General features: G+C 37.5%; 3 protein-coding genes across 3 annotated transcripts; 2 read left to right on the top strand and 1 right to left on the bottom strand.

The window, feature by feature from the left end:
- LOC109231750 (putative glycine-rich cell wall structural protein 1) lies at window positions 1,523-2,325 on the top strand. The gene has a single exon (XM_019397381.1). It carries the CDS (start codon window positions 1,540-1,542, stop codon window positions 2,032-2,034), a length of 495 nt encoding a protein of 164 aa, XP_019252926.1. The 5' UTR covers window positions 1,523-1,539; the 3' UTR covers window positions 2,035-2,325.
- On the bottom strand, window positions 5,166-10,405 carry LOC109231432 (neurofilament medium polypeptide-like). The gene is made up of 5 exons (XM_019397095.1): window positions 10,367-10,405; window positions 8,858-9,097; window positions 5,876-6,310; window positions 5,595-5,813; window positions 5,166-5,447 (listed from the first exon to the last, which is right to left on the bottom strand). Exons 1-5 carry the CDS (start codon window positions 10,403-10,405, stop codon window positions 5,166-5,168), a joined length of 1,215 nt encoding a protein of 404 aa, XP_019252640.1.
- Window positions 13,382-15,427, top strand: LOC109231749. Its single transcript, XM_019397380.1, has 2 exons — window positions 13,382-13,715; window positions 15,055-15,427. Exons 1-2 carry the CDS (start codon window positions 13,445-13,447, stop codon window positions 15,234-15,236), a joined length of 453 nt encoding a protein of 150 aa, XP_019252925.1. The 5' UTR covers window positions 13,382-13,444; the 3' UTR covers window positions 15,237-15,427.

The raw sequence follows: 21,507 nt of genomic DNA, 5'->3' as shown, positions 1-21,507 counted from the left end.
TTTTTTAAGTTTTAGTTCCTGCCTAAATCCATTAGATTAACAATGACTTGGTTAGAATACAAAGCTTACACCTTAAGAGTGCGCTTGGTACGAAAGGAAAATGTTTTTATGGAAAATGAGTGGTTTTATCAGTTATTTTCTCTTGTTTGGTTGGTGAGTGAAAAACTTCTTGCGGAAAATATTTTCTAGTGTTTGGTTAGAGAGTAAAAAATATTTTTTTAGGAAAATAAATTTTTATGCTACTCTTCTCACCCCTTTCCCCCAAGTCTCCATGTTTCATGTGCTCTCCCCCCTCGCCCACCCCCTACCCCCCAAATACCCAATGTTTTAAGGACTCTATTTTCTTTAACAATTTAATTATTCTTCTAAAAATTCACACAAAATTCAAAGGAACTAATGTGCTGCTTTATTTTTTTTACACAAAACAACGTTGAAATTATAATCCATAACTATAAGAAAAATACTCTTTTTTTGGTTGAAAAGGAAAATACTATTTCTACAAAATAAAAATAAGATAATCATTTTATCGAAATAAATAAAAATATTTTTTCTTAGTACCAAACACACCCAAAATTGAGATCCTTTCTGCTTTTTGGATGCAACACGACATTCGAATAATTGATTGCCGGCCTAGTAATAAGATCATTGGTATCCCATGAATATATCTATCTGAGATATTATTTTTAAAATTGTGCACGTGTCAAGATCCCATAACTTTTCAACATAAATTTTTAAGATAATTTTCTTTTTAATTTTTCTTTTTTGGATCTGTTCGTGACATGAGTTAGTTATAAGTCAAATTCTTATCCACTAAACAAGGTTAGAACTAGTTCCACGTATACGGATAGAGCCCAAAGCCCGCAAAAAGGATCTTCAATCCAACTGAGTGCTATATTATTTGAACAAGACAAAATAATCAGAATGGATGGATAATATTTCTTCACCCTTAATTAAAAATTGTCACGTTCCGTTTTATTACTCGAATAAAGAATATTTTGGGAAGAAGCACTTATAATTTATTACGAACTATTATATGTGAACATAACAATTCAGCACATGTAATAATTATACACACGGCCAACACACCCAAATAAACTATATACTCCCTTCTATCCATAATAAATGATCAATTTATCTTTTTATTTTATTCCAAAATATGTGTCCATTTATATAATCAAGAAAAAATTTAATTTGTTTTTCTAAAATTACCCTTATGTATGTATCCCTAAAAAGTCATTTACTCCTCATATTTTAAAAGAGAAGTAAGTGCTACTATAACTATTATGCAACATTTAATGAAGGATAGTTTAGTCATACTAACTATTTTCATCTAGAATTTAATATTTTTTTGATGATTGTATCCAAAGCAAAATAGTCACTTATTATGGACCGAAGAGAGTAAGCGTACGTAGCAAAAGTTAGGAAGGGACGGTGCAAATCATGAGTGGAAGGTGCACTTTATCTCTCTTTGGATAAGTGCATTTATAAGGCCCCACGGGCTTCTTTAGTGTCACGGGTGCATAAATACCCACTATATCCATGCACAAACCTTGGCACTTTGCACCAACAAAAAAAGCCAATATTGTTACTAGCACAATAACAATGCAACCAAAGACTTTCCAATTCATTCTTTTGATCATTTTCTTGATCTCACCTCATTCTCTGTGCTTCAACACCGGTGGCAAAGACGGCGGAACGGAGATGACCCCGCCGGAAACATCTTCATCCCCTGGTGGAGGAAGTGGTGCAGCTCATGGACCTAACTGGGATTACAGCTGGGGTTGGGGTTCTAGCCCTGGTGCAGGATGGGGTTTTGGCTCGGGTTCGGGAAGGTCGCCTGATGGTTTCGGTCGAGGCTGGGGGTTTGGTTTTGGGTCCGGGAGTGGGTCCGGTACTGGCTTTGGCTATGGTTCTGGTTCTGGTGGTGCTCATGGTGGTGGTTATGGAGTCGGAAGTGGTGGTGGTGGCGGTGAAAGTGACGATGATAGTGGTCGTGTACCATCAATCTCAGGGGAGAGAGATCATCGTGGGTAAACACACACACACACAGTGTGTATTATATTGTGACTAATTAATAGTATGTGTTATAGGGCTTGATGTCTAGTAAAGTATACCATGAGAATATAGTAAGTAAATGAGTATATAATGGAATAATATATTTACATGATTAATGTTTGCAGAATATTATAAGGAAAATAATGAGTTTCTTTCTATGAATTGATTAGTAATGTTCATGATTAACTCCGTTGTGTTAGATACTGAGGATGTGAAGCAGCAATCCAGTATTAGTTTTTCCTTTATGTATAATGGATGTTTTCACTTCTACTCTATATATAAAAGGTATCCTTTATAATAATACTTTATTATAACGGCCAAATTTTCTTTGAAACCAATTTTTCATGTTATGTTATAATATATGTTCTATATAACAGCACTTTACTATAGTAGTCAAAATAATTTGAAACAAATAAGACTGTTATAGGTGAATTTGATTGTACTATGTTTGACTCAACATTCATAGTTTTTTTATCCGGCTCTTCTCCGTTACATTTTTGGAATGAATATTGATGCTTGTTGTATTTAGAATTTATAGTTCTAGATTGAAAGAATTTATCTGACCGTATTTAATTAAGAAATAGATCTCAGAAAGTAATCTCCAACTTTGGTAAGAAAATAATTGGCATTCCTTCTAAATAAATTAAAACCAAATCTTCAGCTTTGGTAAGAAACCTTGTTTGAAATTCTAAATTTCGTTAATCATTTAATTAGTCATTTATATAAGATTTTAATTTAATTATCTTAAGATTATTTTAATCTGTTGATATTGATAAACAACTAAACAACATGACAGTCGGACATTCTATAGCTAATTCTGTAAAAATAAAAGAGACCTGCTGATTAAACCATGCAATTTCTATGTAGAAAGTAATGTGGATGTGGCTTTTTTTTTAAAAAAAGAAAAATTCTAGGATCCTGTCCTTATAATGTTAAAATTAATTTAATTTACATGCACTGTTAGTATAATAAAATTTTAAATTATACCATTAAGCTAACCTGTTATAACAGATTACTTACCAAGTTACCATTTATTTTGTGCTACTAATCAATGATATTAAATAAATTTACCAGCAATTACCTATTAAGTAACCAGACTATGTAATACTTGAACTACAAACAACCTCCGTCCTATTTTAATTGTCACTTTAGTTCAAAAAATATATTCTAAAACAATTGTCACTTTAGGAATTCAAGACTAAATTTATTAATTGTTTCAAACTATACCCTTAATATTAAAGTAGAATGTTCTTTTTAATACTATTCAATTTTGATGTTTTATACTTCAATACCACACAAGATGGGGGGTGATTTGTGTGGTGTCCAATTTTTCGCTTAAACTGATTATGGAAGGACTTGGTTCTTCTACGTGTTCCTTAACCTACTATTGCAGAAATAGTAAATGCGGAAAGTAAAGAACACAAGTATTTTACGTGGAAAACACCTAGCTCAAAAGGTGAAAAAATCACGACCTACTTTCCAGTAGGATTTTCCCAAACTCTCCACTAAAATCACTGAGCCAAAAACTGCATTTATAAAAATTCTTTTGTAAACCTAGGACTAACTCTAATCCCGTTGTAGCACAAAAAGCCTATAACTGTTGCGACAACTTCAAGTTAACTCTAACTTGAAGACTCTGAGTACCTATTACAATTGCCTCTAGATAAAGCTGAAAGGTACAATATGAAAACACCTACTACAATTGAACTAGAATAAAAGACAAACACTTGGAACTGGTTCTTCTATCTGGTTCATGTAGCTTCAGGTTTGCACACTTGAATCACACACGAACTGCTTGCAAAATCGCCTTGCTATTTTACTCTCAATTCACGTTTAACTTCTGCTTATGTGCATTCCTGTAAAAGAGAACAACGCTAATATTTATAGAGTTAGTAAATAGAGATTGACTAGAATTCTGATGCTACTCTTCCTTGGTGGAAGAGTTCTAGTTGATCTCAACCTCTAACTCCTTCCCTTTCTTAAGCTGTGTTCTCTTTGAGTAATGAGTCCTTCTCCTTATCAATTATGTAACCTTTTCGATCAGGATCAGGAGATATCAACTCTGTCAAGTTAGGTTTATCTCCTTCACGTGCATCCCACATGCTTAAGTCTATCCACATCTGTGCTTAACTAAGATGGACCTGGTTCATGTCTGAGTTCCTTTGTTAGTCTTCAAAACTAACCATTACTTGGGCCAACAAATTCCCCCTTTTTGATGATGACAAACTCTGTGCTTTTCATACACTTAGGCCCTGCTAGAACTAGCTCAACATCAGTGCAATATTAGAAATATTTTTCACTTATCATCAAGGACCAGGTTCATTAGGTTATAAACATCACTATTCAGAATGTAAAGCACATTTTCTTTTCCTCTTTTTGGCGTCATCGAAAAATTGCATAAACAATGTGTGATTCCCAGATTTTAAAAATTACTCATGGCCATTGGGGCAACTGCAAATGCATTCATGGATTAATCATTAGTAATCAACTACACATTCAAATATCAAGGAAATATTAACAGTCAATAAGAGCAAAAGCAGCAAACTTCATTGATAGAGAATATGATTCTACCACAATCCACAAAAAGAAACAAAAACAGTTAAAATGAGCAAAAAAAATCCCTAATCTGGGTCACTGAAAGGTCTAGGCATGGCTTAGGAAATTAAAGCTTGGAAGAACTGGGTTTTGGGTTTTGGCTTGGAGAAGGTGCAGCATGTCTTGAAGAATTCCATCATTCTACTCCTTTTCCTTTGTGAGCTCATAGTTTTGAGAGCATCTCTCTCAGATTCTACCTCTGACAAATGAGTCTTCAGCCTTGCTATCTCAGCATCCTTTGCCCCACTCTCCTGCAATAGAGCTCTAACCTTGCTATTTATAGGTGTCTTTTTGGATGAACCAGGTTCACTGGGAGTGGCAGTGATCTCATAGTCACAAGCGAGCAGAGTATTGATTCCAAAGTGATCTTTGCTTGTTGCCATCTCCCACTTCTATAGAGGCACCTTACAATGAGCAAGAATAGTAGTGAGAATGAAACCATAAGGAGTGGCATGGGCCTTGGAGCCATTGATAACCCAGTATAGAAGCTTGATTATAAACCCGGGCCAGTTGATCTACCGCCCACTATCCAGACATTCCATCAAAACCAAGTCCATGTAGTTGGCAATTTGCCTTCTTTCCTGCCTAGGCAGTACACACTTGATGACGAATTCAAACAGTACCTTGTGGGAAGGCTTCATTTCACTCTTATAGACAGCCTTTGGGGCATTGACCTCCTTATTATCACAGAATTTCCTAGTGATGGATAGGGCAGTAGGAAGAGAGTCCAGACTTGGCCATTTTTGCCTTGTGTAATCATCATAACCTTCAGAAGGTATGCCAAGGATTTCGCCCAACTCTTTTGCATCAAAAGACAATTAAACCCCTTTCACCAGGCTGGTGACTCTCCCATCCTTCACCTCAACATTTGCCATGAATTCAATAATGTCATTCCGGGCTAGTCTGCCATCTAACTAAAGGACCATGTCCTTCCATCCCTGTACCTCTAGCCTTTCAAGCAGTAGAACCATCCCTTTTTCCTCCAAGTCCTTCAAAAGTCTTCCCTTCAAGATAGTGCGTTTGCCAAACTTGGCCAGTTTGTCCTGTTCATTATCAGACTCATCCTCCTCTTCACCACTCCAATCTTCTTCTTCAGTAATTTTCACTTGTTTGGATTTCACAGCAGACCTTGTCCGTTTAGCCAAAGTAGAGGGTTCAGCAAACTTAGATACAGATGAGGATTCTTTGAGGAAATCTTGGCTCTCTTGGGCTTAGGGGTCTAAACCTCCACCTCAACAGTCACATGTTCACCTTGATGGACCGGGTCCATCTTATCCACATCAACAGCCTCAATAGGCTCTGCCACCTTTGCTTTACCTTTGTCCATCCTTTTCTTCTTACTTTCTTCCATAGCTTTCTGCAACTCTTCCTCACTTTTCTTCAACTTGCTCCTCGTGGCCCTTCCTTTTGGTAAGGGAGTTTCAGTAGTTTCAGAAGAAGCATCCTTCCTTTTCTTGTTGGCTCTTGCTGTGACAGGAGTCTTTAGTTTCGGAGTTCTATTTTTCTTGGGTTTATAGCTATCACCTACCCTTTTCAAGAGATCTGCTAGAGTTTCTTCCACAAATGAACCAGGTTCATCTGTGTGCTTTCCAAGATTAACGAGTCCCTCAGCAGCTTCCTCTGATCCACTTCCCCCTGTTTTCTTGCTACTTTCTTCCACCTATTCTGGCTCAGCTCCACTGATAGCCATTTTAACAGTTTCAGACGTGGGTGAAGAATCAGCCACTTCTTTCCCTTTTCCCCTCTCATCACTACGAACACCCTCACCCTCAGTTTCTTTTCCTCTTTTATTTTTACCTCTTCTCCTTCACGACTCAGTAGTTTCCACATCCACAACAGACCCAACCAAAACAAATCGATTTTCCAGATTTTCGGTCGTATCAGGGATTACCTCAATAGAGGGATTTGGAACAGACGTTACCTGTTCTGAATCAGAAGACCCAGTTCATTCCCCCTCACTTGCAGACTTGAAAGAATTATCAGAATTTTGAGAATCTTGAACTTGGCTAGCTTTTAACTGGGCGTTTAATTTCCTTGAAAGCGCACCTATAGCTACAGTTTTTCGAGCAAACATCTTTACTCGCCTTCTCCTAGGCTGAGGGGTGGTGCTGGGTTGAGGAGTAGTGGAGGGATCGGAAGGGGTAGGTGGAGGAGGTGTTCTTGGGTTATCTTGGGGGTTTGTCATTCTCTCTAGATTCTGAAAAAGATTGGAGGTTTGAATTTTGGAAGAGAAGAGAAGACAAAAAAATTTTGACGGTTTTTGAAAATTATGGGAGAATGGCAATGGTGATGATGATGAATTTAAAGGAGGAGGGCAATTAATACACAACGGCAGCTTTTAGTAGTCAAATAGAAGTCTAATCACCCTGAAATTGCAGGTTGAATAGGCGGTTAAGCTTCCCTAGAATCTAGGCATTTTAACACAGTGAGGATTCTAGTTGAAACGGAACTGGTTCAAACTTAAAAGGATAGGCTTTTGAAGTTTTTGAACGTAGGTAGGACTCTGCTCATGAATTAAATATTAGTATTTCAAATTGTGCAGAATGTAGAAAACAAACCTCGTTATTCAGATGAACCAGTACTGATGAACCAGGTTCTTCACTGAGAATCCTCTTGATCATTTCTCAATTTGCCAAAATAGAGAAAATTTTGTTAGAGATCAGTGATTCATATTAACGCATGGCACAGGAGTATACTATTTACAATATGAGACTAAGCAAAGATTAATCTAGTTATTTACACAAGTACCAGATTTTCTAACCAAAAAAAAATTCATATTTTTTTTTTGCATTCTGAACTGGTTCCATTAGGTGATCTTAATCATCCCTAATTCTAATCTGTTCCTTTCAAAGTTCTCTCTACTCAGTGCTTTTGTAAAAATGCCAGCAATCTGCTTATCAGTAGCACAAAACTCTACAGTGACCAAGCCTTTTCTCATAGTTGTCCCTCAAAAAATGGTGCCTAACATCTATGTGCTTAGTTCTCTTATGATGAACCGGGTTCTTTGTCATACTAATAGCACTTGTGCTATCATAAAAAATAGGGATGCAACCAACATCAATTCCAAAATCCAGTAATTGTTGTTTGATCCACAGCAATTGAGCACAACATGAAGCAGCAGCAACGTACTCAGCTTCAGCAGTAGATAAGGCCACTGAATTATTCTTTTTAGTAGCCCATGACAAAAGACATGAACCAAGAAAATGAGCCATACCTGAGGTGCTCTTCCTCTCTCCAAGAAACCTGCATAGTCAGCGTCAGCATATCCCACTAGGCTAAAGTTACTACCTTTTGGATACAGGCAAAGGTCAGTGGTGCCTTTCAAGTATCTCAATATTCTCTTGACAGCGGTCAAGTGGGATTCTTTTGGATTTGCTTGCAATCGAGCACAAAGCCTTACACTGAAAACAATGTCAGGTCTGCTAGCAGTAAGATACAAAAATAAACCAATCATACCCCCATACAACTTCTGATCAACAGATGAACCAGGTTCATCTATGTCGAATTTTGTGGCTGTTGCAATAGGAGTATCTATTTCCTTTGATTCTTCCATTTTAAACTTCTTAAGCAACTCTTTTACATATTTTTGCTGATGGATCATAGTTCCATTTGAGTTTTGTTTAATTTGCAAGCCTAAAAAGAAATTAAGCTCACCCATCATACTCATTTCAAATTCACTCCCCATTAGTTTAGCAAATTCCTTACTTAGTTTTTCAGTAGTTGATCCAAAAATTATGTCATCAACATATATATGTACTACTAGAAGATCTTTACCTTTTTCCCTCAAGAATAGAGTGTTATCAATTTTACCTCTCTTATAGCCACGTTCAAGAAAAAATTTTGATAGTCGTTCATACCATGCTTTAGGAGCCTGCTTGAGTCCATAGAGTGCCTTGTCAAGTTTGTATACATGATCAGGACACTCCTTGCTTTCAAACCCTGGAGGTTGCTTGACAAACACTTCTTCTTTTAAGTAGCCATTGAGGAAGGCACTCTTGACGTCCATCTGGTGAAGAGTAAATTCCATGTTTGCATTTACCCAGTCTGCATCCTGCAAAGCCTCAGCAACATTTTTAGGTTCAATAAGAGATAATAAAGCATCAAAAGCACAAAGATTCTTTAATGAAGATCTAGTTTTAGTTTCAGAGGTCGGATCAATAATTATGTTCTCAATGGGATGAGAACTTTGGTACTTGTAAGGTTTTACAACCAACTGGTTTCCTCTAGATGTTTCTCCAATGTTTTGTTGTTGAGGAACAGGCTCATGGACAGATTCCATTGAGATATTAGATTCAGTTCCTCTTTGTTCAATTCCCCCTGTCAAGTTTCCCTGGATAGAAGAATCTGTTCCATCACCTGTTCCTTCTTCTGGAGCAGCATCAGCCTGGGCTGTGATTTCATTTAAGCTCCTTACCAGCCCAATGGCTTCATCTTCAGGTTCCTGTCTCTTAGAAAGAATGTTAGTTTCATCAAAAACCACATGTACACTTTCTTCTACACACATAGTTCTTTTATTGTTCATTTTATAGGCTTTGCTATCTGAAGAATATCCCAAGAATACTCCCTCATCACTTCTGGGATAAAACTTACCTAGGGAGTCCTTTCCATTGTTGTGCACAGAGCACTTGCATCCAAATGCCCTAAGATGGGATATATTGGATTTTCTCCCTTTAAGTAACTCATAGGGAGTCTTCTCTACAAGAGTTCTAGTCATGCACCTATTAAGAATGTAACAAGCAGTGTTTATAGCTTCTGCCCAGAAGCTACGGGGTAGTCTAATAGAAAGAAGCATAGTCCTAGCCATATCTTCAAGTGTCCTATTCTTTCTTTCAACTACTCCATTTTGTTGTGGAGTCCTAGAGGCAGAAAAATTATGATCTATGTCATGCACATCACAAAATTCAGCAAACTTAGCATTTTCAAATTCAGTTCCATGATCAAACCTAATTGATGCATGTTGATTACCTAGTTGTTTATGAGTTTTTCTAACAAAAAAAGTAAACATGTCAAATGCTTCATCTTTAGATGTTAAAAACAATGTCCAAGTAAACGTAGAGTAATCATCAACAAGCACCATCACATATCTTTTACCACCTCTGCTTAATGTTCTCATTGGACCACAGAGATCCATATGGACCAGTTCCATCGATCTGGTCGTGCTTACTACTTTCTTGCATTTAAAAGAGGATATTACCTGCTTCCCCCTTGCACAAGCCTCACAAACTTTGTCTTCCTTAAACTTGATGTTAGGCACTAATTTGTTGAGTTGACTTAGACTTGCATGTCCAAGTCTCTTGTGCCAAAGGAGGGGATCATTGTCCAACACACTTAAGCAAGTGAGTTCATTTTCTGAAATAGTGGACAGATCTACAATGTATATATTGTTTACTCTTTTTCCCTGCAAAACAATCTTGTCAGTAGTAAGATTTATCACAAAATATTTGGTAGATGTGAATGCTAACAAATTACCTCTGTCACACAGTTGTGATACACTAATTAGGATATATTTCAAGCCATCTATCAAGTAGACATTCTCAATGGAGTGTGATTCTATCTTACCTACCTTTCCAACCCCAATGATCTCACCTTTCTTACCATTTCCAAAGGAGACATTACCCCCTTTGAGGTCCTCAAGTGAAAGGAATTAGTTCTTGCTTCCAGTCATATGCTTTGAGCAGCCACTATCCATGTACCATACTTGACTGCTCCCTTTCACTTGGACCTCAGATTCCTCTTCAGATTCTCCAATGGCCATAAGTGCTTGTTCATATCCATCTTCATCCTCTGAATCTTCATCTGAACTTTCTCCTCAGGCAGCAACCATAGCCTTTGTTGATCCTTTGTTCTTCTTGGGATGAACCTGTTCCTTCTTCCTGTTTCTTCGTTCAGCCCTTTCCTTCTTTCATTCAATTTCCCACTAAGGGCAGTTTTTGATGTGGTGATCAGTCTTACCACACTTGTAGTAGCCCTCGTTGGTCTGTTTTTCAGGAACCCTTGGTTTGTTGTAGCTTGAATCTCTTGAAGAACCCTTTCCTCTCATTAGATACTTCTTGAAATCCTTAGTGATCATAGCCATTTCATCCTCTTCTAGATCAGCACCTTCAGTGATTCTGAGAGCCAGGCTCCTTTCCTTCTTGGGTGCATCCATCTTCATGCTTTGACTTCTAAGTTCATAGGCAATGAGATTTCCAATTAGCTCGTCCAACTTAAGGGTGGCAATGTTCTTTGATTATTGAATTGCAGTGATTTTGCTTTCCCAAGTGACTGGCAAAACCCTTGTCAAAATTTTCTCAACTTTGTCTTCTTCAAGAATAACCCTTCCGAGAGACATAAGTTCATTTGTTAGTATGGTGAACCTTGTATACATCTCTTGAATGGTTTCTCCTTCCTTCATGGTGAAATTTGCATATTAAGAATACAGTAGTGTTCCTCTTGATCTCTTCACTTGAGGAGTTCCTTCATGAGCCACTTACAGAGTGTCCCAGATTTCTTTAGCAGTGGTACAGCTTTGAATTCTACTGTACTCGTTTGGACCAAGTCCACACACAAGCCATTTCTCGGCCTTAGCATTCTTTTTCCACTTCCTCAAGTCCTCAGCATTGCAGTCAGCTCTTGTCTTTGGCACGTCTACTCCTTCAGCATTCTTCTTCACGTTAGCCAGGGGACTATCAGTGACAATATCCCATAGCTCATAGTCTTCTCCGATGATGTGATCTTTCATTCTGTTTTTCCACCAGGAGTAATACTGGCCATTAAAGAGTGGAGGGCTAGCAGTGGATTGCTTTTCCCAGTTTCCAGGTGGTGCACTCATCTTGATCTGTTCCTAAGGTGGTAGCCTTTTCAAGGATAACCCGCTCTGATACCAATTGATGTTTTATACTTCAATACCACACAAGAAGGGGGGGTGATTTGTGTAGTGACTAATTTTTTGCTTAAACTGATTATGGAAGGACCTGGTTCTTCTAAGTGTTCCTTAACCTACTATTGTAGAAATAGTAAATGCAGAAAGTATAGAACACAAGTATTTTACGTGGAAAACACCTGGCTCAAAAGGTGAAAAAACCACAACCTACTTTCCAGTAGGATTTTTCCAAACTCTCCACTAAAATCACTGAGCCAAAAACTGCATTTACAAAAACTCTTTTGTGAACCTAGGATTAACTCTAATCCCGTTGTAGCACACAGCCTATAACTGTTGCGACAACTTCAAGTTAACTCTAACTTGAAGACTCTGAGTACTATTACAACTGCCTCTAGATAAAGCTAAAAGGTACAATATGAAAACACCTATTACAATTGAACTAGAATAAAAGACAGACACTTGGAACTGGTTCTTCTATCTGGTTCATGTAGCTTCAGGTTTGCACACTTGAATCACACACGAACTGCTTGCAAAATCGCCTTGCTATTTTGCTCTCAATTCACGTTTAACTTCTGCTTATGTGCATTCATGTAAAAGAGAACAACACTAATCTATATATATATATATATATATATATATATATATATATATATATATATATATGGTTAAGCCAAGTGGCAAGCTAATATAAAGCCACTTGGCAATTTAGGACATTAATAATATTTAATTTAAATAGGATATTTCTTTAATTTAAATAGAAAGATAGTAAATAAGATTCTTTTGAATTTGAATGGAAAGAAAGTTAAATTTGAATTGATTGATTAATTAATTAGAAAAACTAATGAACACATAAATGTTCCAATTCAAACGAGAGGCTCACCGAGTGAGGCAATTGTTCTAAATAATGAGAAAGAGTTTTTTGAAATTTGAGTTCACAACAAAAACAACAGAAAAAATAAAAACGTGTTTGTTACTCGAAATAAGATTGAAAAATCTAGGTTCGAACCCATAATCATAATTACTGAGTTGTTGGATCAAAACTTAACTTTCGTAAGATGATCAATAGTGTTCACTTCTCTGTGTGCCCTAAGACATTAATTCAATAAATTTAAGCATAACAAATATGAAATTAAGATGTATATTATATTAATAGTGATAATAGAAGAGAGAAAATATAAATTGAAGCATCAACTTGTATTTATAGAGTTAGTAAATAGAGATTGACTAGAATTCTGATGCTACTCTTCCTTGGTGGAAGAGTTCTAGTTGATCTCAACCTCTAACTTCTTCCCTTTCTTAAATCGTGTTCTCTTTGAGTATGAAGTCCTTCTCCTTATCAATTATGCAACCTTTTCGATCAGGATCAGGAGATATCAAATCTGTCAGGTTAGGTTTATCTCCTTCACGTGCATCCCACATGCTTAAGTCTATCCACATCTGTGCTCCACTGAGATGGACCTGATTCATGTCTGAGTTCCTTTGTCAGTCTTCAAAACTAACCTTTACTTGGGCCAACAAATTTTCAAAAAGTATTTAAAAGATGTAATTTAGTAAACTAAACCTTGCATTTACTGTTTTCTTAATGGACGTGAAAACGACTAAAACGACAATTAAAATGGGAAGGAGTAATAATTATCGTTTATTTATTTACCATATTGATATTGATTGTTGTAATCTCAAATTTTCCATTAGTAATTCTGGATAACCCCAAATTTCATTGTAACTAAAACTATTATAAATTAAACTTAAAAGAATTAGTCCAAAGTCTGAACAATGACTAGAAAAAGTCCTCCATTCAAGATCCTACTTCATTGATTTCGGCTTTATTTTTGCTCTCTTATTTTCTTCTTCTTCTTCTCCAACATTTACTCTATCTTAAATTAACAAAGTCGACGTAGAAGGGAAACTATAGCTTATCGTTAAAAATTAAAGATGTATAGATCGTCGAGCACAACTCGAGTTTCAGACGATTATTTCAATAGCTATTATTCTTCATCTTCAAATTCATCACCCTCACAAAAAGTGTCTCCAGCATTAAGAGCTTTGTCTTTGGAAACTAACGAATTATTACCAATAAATGAACCACTTTCGGATATTGCTAAAAAGGAAAAATCTCGTGCTAAATTTGCAGAAAATGCTGTTCATATTATACCTTTGGTCTTGCTCTTGTGTGGATTTATCCTATGGTTTTTGTCTAATCCAGGTATCTTCTATTCTATAATTACTCTTTAATATTTTTTTTTGGCTAATATTTTTAATTTTATTACACTAGAGGATTTGCTTTTCATACTTGTATTGCTTTTCCATACCTGTCCTACTAGTGTAGTCTAGTACTTCCTATTCTTATATTTTTTACTGCTTGTTATTTCGGTTATTTTATTTTTCTGGTTGTAATTATAGCTTCTCTTTTCAAATTTGCTATGATTATGATTTTCTTGAGCCAAAGGTCTATCAAAAGCAACCTTTCTACCTTATGAGATTACACTGGATATGTTGTTGTTGTTGTTATTATATTTAAGGATTTGGGAAAGGGGGCAAAGATGAGAATTGAACCCAATGATTATAAGCCTCGATTAATTCATACAAATTATATTCGATACCACCAGACTATAAGCCTTTGTGGTTAATTACTCTTTTGTTTCAAGCTTAATTAATTTATAAAAAATAGGTAGAGTAAGACTAAAGTTTCACGTCTATATCGTATAAACTTCGAGCAATTTGATCGCGTCCAATGATTTGTGAAAGAAATTGTATCCAATGATAATTTGATATGCTAAACACTTGATTAATACATTTTTCTCAATCAATTTATCGTAACATATTATAATTTCTTCAAAATTCGGTAAGTGATGAGTTATTTTTCTCCCATATCCTATCTAAGTAATCATTTGAATTGATCAATTTCCTGAATCGATTTGACAATTTCATTTGATTTTTTAACCTCGCCTATGCTGACATGTGATGTGATCATATTGTTTACATTTAAACCTTGTAAATCAATGTTTATTAAAGGTATTTTTGCTGTAATTGGTATTTATCATAGATTTTTTTGGCAAATGGATGGTGTAGAAAGATTTTATATACGTATAGTAATTGACGGGCTCTACCTAACTGCTCACCTATTTTTCAATTACAATATGCATGCGTAAGAACTACTATAAGTTATAATAATTAATAATATAAAATATTTAAAAGACACATAAAAAAATTGCAGTCAAAGAACAATTCGTTTGGCTCTCGAAATCCGAAAATCTTCACATAAACTAGGACGGAAGGAGTACTATTTAACTACCAAATATGGTCAGATGGTAAGTTATACCCTCTATTTTTAACCAAAAGTCTCGGGTTCGAGCACTGGAATGGAATCTCCTTATTCCCCTTGGCGAGGTGTCCAAAAAAAAGGGAGATCATCACAAAATCCATGAAACCTATAAATTTATGTATTGCTCTCTATTTTCGAGATATTAATTGTGTATGTGGTGTTAATTACTTCTATTAATCAAACTAAAATAAACTTGCTTTCTTAATTGTTTGTAAAACAGATATTGATGCGCCATTGAAAGGCGAAGCAATTCCTAGAAGAATAGAAGGATTAAACCTTGATGGAGATCTCGATCCTCATGGAATGCATATTGCAAATTTACCTCTAGAGTTGACTGATGATGATTTGATCAAACAAGATGAAAATCGTCGAACATCTTATATGGAAAATAGATTTCCGTAAAAATCTTTTTTATTTTCTTTTTCACTTCTTCATACCGAAATTCTCATCATTTATGTTTTAACGGTTGCTCTTTTGAGCGACGAAGTTACTAGAGATTTCTCTCTAGTATTTGCTTAGATAATCTGGTCTTTGGTTGACGCTATTATGTGAAAAAGATCTAATTTTTTCAAATATTAGAAATCTTTAAAGAAGTTGGTATCGTCTTTTTGTCTTTGACCCATCTACTGAGGGATGTTTTTTTATCCTATTTGTAGATATAGATCGTTTGAATTTTCTTTTATTTGATAGTACAACCACTAAACGCTCTATAAAGACATGAAAGTTCTATTTCAGGAAAGAACACCAATATAATGTATCCAAGACAAAATGAATAAAACTTTGTCACGACCCCGGTTCGCCCTTCGTGAACCATCGTGACGGCACATAGTCTCTACGATTAGGTAAGCCAAAATACAGAAAAGAAATCAAAAATTTGCGGAAGTAAAACAATTTAAAACAAAAATAAGAAATAACCAGTGTGTAAATGTGCCGCTCGGCAAACACCATATTTAACGCTCAAAACCAACACATAAATCCAAGACCCGGAAACCCATTAATCACAAGCTAAGAAGTACTACACAGATCTAACTCCGGAATGTCTAACAAGAACTGAAAAAAATACAGAAGGGCTAGCACTAAACAGCAAGAATAGAAAGAGACTCTACGATCTGCGGACGCGGCAGATATACCTTGAAGTCTCTACAGAAGCGCCCCGCCTCAAGGATGATAAGACTGAGCGAAAGTACCTGGAGCTGCACATGAAAAAAATGCGCAGAAGGGGCATGAGTACACCACAGCGGTACTCAGTAAGTGCCAAGCCTAAACTCGGTTGGGTAGTGACGAGGAAGGTCAGGGCACTACTGAGATTAAATAAATATTAAAGTGACAGGATAAGATAAGCAGTGCAATTGAGAATCTACAGCAAGAGTCTATACAGGATAATAAAAGTACAATAACGGAAACAGAGGTAAAGGCAAACCACAAGGAACTACCACTCATAGCAAGGATGATAACCGGGGATCTCTTGGTATCCCGAGGATCTCTTGGTATCCTCAAAATATACTAGGGATCTCTTGGTATCCCGAGGATCTCTTGGTATCCTCAATATATGCTAGGGATCTCTTGGTATCCCGCACCTCAGTCCAGATCATAAATACGTACAGGGGATCTCCCGGGATGCCACCCGTAGTCCCAAATTAAAACGCACAGCAGCAACACAAGAATACTAAATAAATGCTAAATTTCGCACTAAGTAAACAGATAATTCTAGCCTAACATGCTTCACGTAATGCAATTAAGGCAATTTAAACAAATAGGCAATTAAGTCTACTAAACATGCTTTTCAAAACTAACAACGGGCTAAATGTCGCAAGTAGAATAAAACAGGAGAAGGAACTCAATTGAAATACTTAAATAAAAAGAAATGGATTTTTCAACAATTCGCTCAAGTACGCGCTCTTCACCTCACGTACAAGGTATTTCAGTTATCAAATATATCATATCCTAAGGGGAAGGTCCTCCACACAAGGTTAGGCAAGCCACTTACCTCGAACCGGCTCAAAATCAACCCGATACCACATCTTTGCCACGAGTACTCGACTCCAAATGGCCCAAATCTATTCAATTCAATTGCATATCGTAAATAACACTTCAAGTAACTCATTCTGTAATTAAATTCTAAGCTAATACGCAAAATTAGGTAAAATGACCAAAATGCCTCTCATGCCCACATCTCGGAATCGGGTAAAATTCACATTTTCTGAATCCTCATACTCTCACGAGTCTATGCATAACAAGAACACAAAAATCGGAGTTTAATTGTCCCCTCAAATTCTCATTTAAAGTCTCTTAAATCCCAAGCCCTAATTCTTCAATTGTTGGTCTAAATTCCAGGATTTACTAGGTAGATTTCAGATTAGAAACGAGTTTTAAGACCAAGAATTTTACCTCCAATCATTTCCCCTCGAATCCTTCTTCTATCCCCTTCAAGGAGCTCCAAAAACGATTAGAAATGGTGGAAATAAACCCCCAAGTCGCGGAACCTCTTTTAAAATAATGCCCAGCAGTTTCCGCATCTGCGAAAAATATACCGCATCTGCGGTCCCGCTTCTGCGGAACAACAACGCATCTGCGGTCCTGCTTCTGCGGAAAATATACCGCATCTGCGGTTTCTGAAGAGATGGCCAAAATTTCGCTTCTGCGGCCGCTTAGCCGCTTCTGCAGCACCGCACCTGCGGAACCCAAACCGCAGGTGCGGTTATGACAACACCAGCAGCTGAAGCTGCAACTTAAACTCCAAATTTTTTCTCCGTCAACCATCCGAATTCACCCCGAGGCCCCCCGGGACCTCAACCAAAGGCACCAACAAGTCACAAAACACTACCCAACCTTGTACCAATCCTTAAAACACCTAAAACAACATCGAAACCTCGAATTAACCATGGATTTAAGCCAAAGAACTTCAAAATTTCTCAAAATACGCTTTCGATCAAAAAGTCTATCAAACCTCGTCCGAATGACCTGAAATTTTGCACACACGTCCCAAATGACATTACGGAACTACAGCAACTCTCGAATTCCATTTCGACCCTCGGATCAAAAACTCACTATCGAACCGGAAACTTCAAAATTTGACCTTTCGGCATTTCAAGCCTAAATTAGCTACGGACCTCCAAAACACAATCCGACCATGCCCTTAAACCCGAAATCACCTAACGGAGCTAACGGAACCCTCGAATTTCTATTCCGAGGCCGTCTTCACACTGTTCCGACTACAGTCAACTTTCCAACACTTAAGCTCTTATTTGGGAACTAAGTGTCCCAAAACTCTCCGAAACTCAAAACCGCACGTCCCGGCAATTCAAAATAGCAGAAATGAACCTGGGGAAAATAGTTAATAGGGGATCGGGGCGTTAATTCTTAAGATGACTGGCCGGGTCGTCACATCCTCCTACACTTAAACATTCGTTCGTCCTCGAACGAGAATAGAGACATACCTGAAGTGAAGCTGCTCATGGCCCAAACTGCTGAGCAACGCGCTAGAGCTCAAAACGACCGGTCGGGTCATTACATACTCTCCCACTTAAACATACGTTCGTCCTCGAACGTGCTAAGAACTGTGTTGGAGTTGTCCGAAATCACTGTTTAATACCTCGAGCACCTACCCGTGCTACCACAACTCAGCTGGGTACCCTAGCTCGATCAATCTGAAGATATCCTTTTCCACTTAAGCAAATAAGCCTTAGAGCCCAATTCTTACATCCAGAATTCTCTTCCAGGCCTGTCCCAACATACGCTCACCGTATCAATAACTGCCCGCAGCGCCAAAACATGACTGCATACCTTAGCTAAATTCACACCTTACACCACTTTACTCACAGGACCACAATAACATTCTCTGAGCAAATTAGTCGAAATCCCGCGAATCTGATGCTCCCATTGCACCTCATGACCTACATAGGTCTTGCTCTAACTCTTACCATACCGCCAAGACGGAAGAGGTGTGTAGAAATTCATACCCAACTGCCGAATCAACAAATCATTGGATCTATACTCTTGATAATAACCGTTACCTCATTCTGAACCAAATAATGGTCTTAACTCCTTAATATACTTCACATAATCAGATTGCACTGATCCTAAATCCAATGATCTCGTCTCACCCAGTACGAACCGCTCAGGCAATAAGCCACCCCGGACATGATCAAAAGTCTCATATGATGCCACAATGTGCCAATAGGCTATGAACTCGAACGTGACAAAAGGAAAACGAACTCTAGAAGGAACTACCCAACTCACGCACTAATATGAACTTTCGTTAGAGAATAGGAAGCAAGGCTTACAAAAATAGCATATAGAAAACTGTACTCAATATCACACTGTTGCGGCGTGCAACCCGATCCAAATAACATACCCATGGCGGCGTGCCACCCGATCCACACATAGAATTCACATAAGGAGTTATACATCGAGCTAAACTACTCATTATAACAAAATTCCGAATATCAGTCACAAGCACGCTAAGTGCATAATACCATCCCTTGGGAGACATATAGTGCCATAGGCTACAAAACTCAAACACAACTGAGGTGCGATATACGATCTGAATCTCGAGAGCCATCCTGCTCATATAACATCATCTCCAAGCGGAACCTCAACACATAAGAAATTCATCAAGCCGTCTCACAACTCATACGGTGCAATATATCATTTCATGAAATAGCTGACGACGAAATAGTACCCCGACTACTTGTCTAAAGGAGCACATTGCTGAAATGAACACATCTGGCCTGATATAGAGTCCATATTCACATTTAGATCCATCCACAGACCTCAAGCTGATTCTAATCGCACTGAACTTGGCTAATAACCTTTCGAAGGTCCATAATAACCCCCTTTTTCTCATAGCACACGAGAACTATCATCATAACCGGGGCAATCCTCCACGGTCCACAACCCAAAAAGTCGAGTGCCCTCCAAGCATAAATTCTCAAATTAATGATATCACCACCGTCTTCATACTTGGTTTAAATCTTCAATCAATCAAGTGACTACATGCCACACTTATACAATCTTCCTGTGGGGCACGCTCCCACGACCTTCCGTAACAGACAACAAATATGCGTATCCATACCACCAGTCGCACTAACGCTGAGAAAGCGTTCAAGAATCCATAACCAGGATGCAAGGCCTTTTTCACACAACACCGATCTCAGGTGACGCTGAAGATGATACCCACTTACTTTAAACATCGAAACTTCTTTACTGCTCATCCGAGCTCGCGACATCCTTGTCAACACCGAACTGCAACGTTGATCCTCACTTCAAATTCCATACCACACACTTCACCAACATGCCAATATACGATAGAACACGATTTTTCATCATAACTTCGTAACCACTAATAGATTAACACTTCATCATATAAAACTTTTCACTTAACTCACTTCAGGAGAATCATAGCAACAAACAGGTGAATTTTTTTTTATAACCGTAGAATATGCAAATCTCTAAGTAGTGGTCTAAGCCACCATAGCCCTTTCGGGATCCGCCTACACATGACAGGCCATAACAGTGGAGTACTTCTGAATAACATCAATTACGGCGGTCGACAAACCTCACACGTGTCGTCACAAATCACTTGCATAACTTGATCACGTTGAAGGAAAATATCACTACCACCAATATGCCAATTCAACTATGGCTAACCAATCTATCTTCTCCCAAATTAATTCTTGACTGCCTTAGAAATAATAATAACTCCATTCAACACATAACACACTCCATCCGCACTCATCCCGAGTGACCTTGAATACATGATGGGGCTCTCTTGGTATCCCGAGGATCTCTTGGTATCCTCAATATATGCTGGGGATCTCTTGGTGTCCCGAGGATCTCTTGGTATCCTCAATATACGTGCCAGGGATTTCTTGGTATCTCGCACCTCAGTCCAGATCATAAATACGTACAGGGGATCTCCCGGGATGCCGTCCCGTAGTCCCAAATTAAAACGCACAGCACAACACAAGAATACTAAATAAATGCTAAATTTCGCACTAAGTAAATAGATAATTCTAGACTAACATGCTTCACGTAATGCAATTAAGTCAAATTTAAACAAATAGGCATAAGTCTACTAAACATACTTTTCTAAACTAACAACAGGCTAAATACGCAAGTAGAATAAAACAGGAGAAGGAACTCAATTGAAATACTTAAATAAAAAAAAATAGATTTTTCAACAATTAGCTCAAGTACGCGCTCGTCACCTCACGTACAAGGCATTTCAATTATCAAATATATCATATCCTAAGGGGAAGGTCCCCCACACAAGGTTAGGCAAGTCACTTACCTCGAACCGGCTTAAAATCAACCCGATACCACATCTTTGCCACGAGTACTCGACTCCAAATGGCTCAAATCTATTCAATTCAATTGCATATCGTAAATAACACTTCAAGTAACTCATTCTGTAATTATATTCAAAGCTAATACGCAAAATTAGGTAAATGACCAAAATGCCCCTTAGGCCCACATCTCGGAATCGGGTAAAATTCACATTTTCGGAATTCTCATACTCTCACGAGTCTATGCATAACAAGAACACAAAAATCGATGTTCAATTGGCCCCTCAAATTCTCATTTAAAGTCTCTTAAATCCCAAGCCCTAATTCTTCAATTGTTGGTCTAAATTCCATGATTTACTAGCTAGATTTCACATTAGAAACGAGTT

This window comes from Nicotiana attenuata, chromosome 8 (genome assembly GCF_001879085.1).
Source record: "Nicotiana attenuata strain UT chromosome 8, NIATTr2, whole genome shotgun sequence".
Classification (NCBI taxonomy): domain Eukaryota; kingdom Viridiplantae; phylum Streptophyta; class Magnoliopsida; order Solanales; family Solanaceae; genus Nicotiana; species Nicotiana attenuata.
This window is presented reverse-complemented; position numbering and strand designations above follow the sequence as displayed.

What these genes read in the sequence shown, in the direction of transcription:
- LOC109231750 (XM_019397381.1), top strand. Translation starts at nt 1,540, where the DNA reads ATGCACAAACCTTGGCACTTTGCACCAACAAAAAAAGCCAATATTGTT.
- LOC109231432 (XM_019397095.1), bottom strand. Translation starts at nt 10,405, where the DNA reads ATGGCCATTGGAGAATCTGAAGAGGAATCTGAGGTCCAA. An exon ending in ATGTGACTGTTGAGGTGGAG is followed by an intron (nt 5,814 to 5,875) that starts GTTTAGACCCCT and finishes TCTGTATCTAAG; the next exon opens with TTTGCTGAACCCTCTACTTT. An exon ending in TACTGCTTGAAAGGCTAGAG is followed by an intron (nt 5,448 to 5,594) that starts GTACAGGGATGG and finishes GATGCAAAAGAG; the next exon opens with TTGGGCGAAATCCTTGGCAT.
- LOC109231749 (XM_019397380.1), top strand. Translation starts at nt 13,445, where the DNA reads ATGTATAGATCGTCGAGCACAACTCGAGTTTCAGACGATTATTTCAAT. An exon ending in ATGGTTTTTGTCTAATCCAG is followed by an intron (nt 13,716 to 15,054) that starts GTATCTTCTATT and finishes TTTGTAAAACAG; the next exon opens with ATATTGATGCGCCATTGAAA.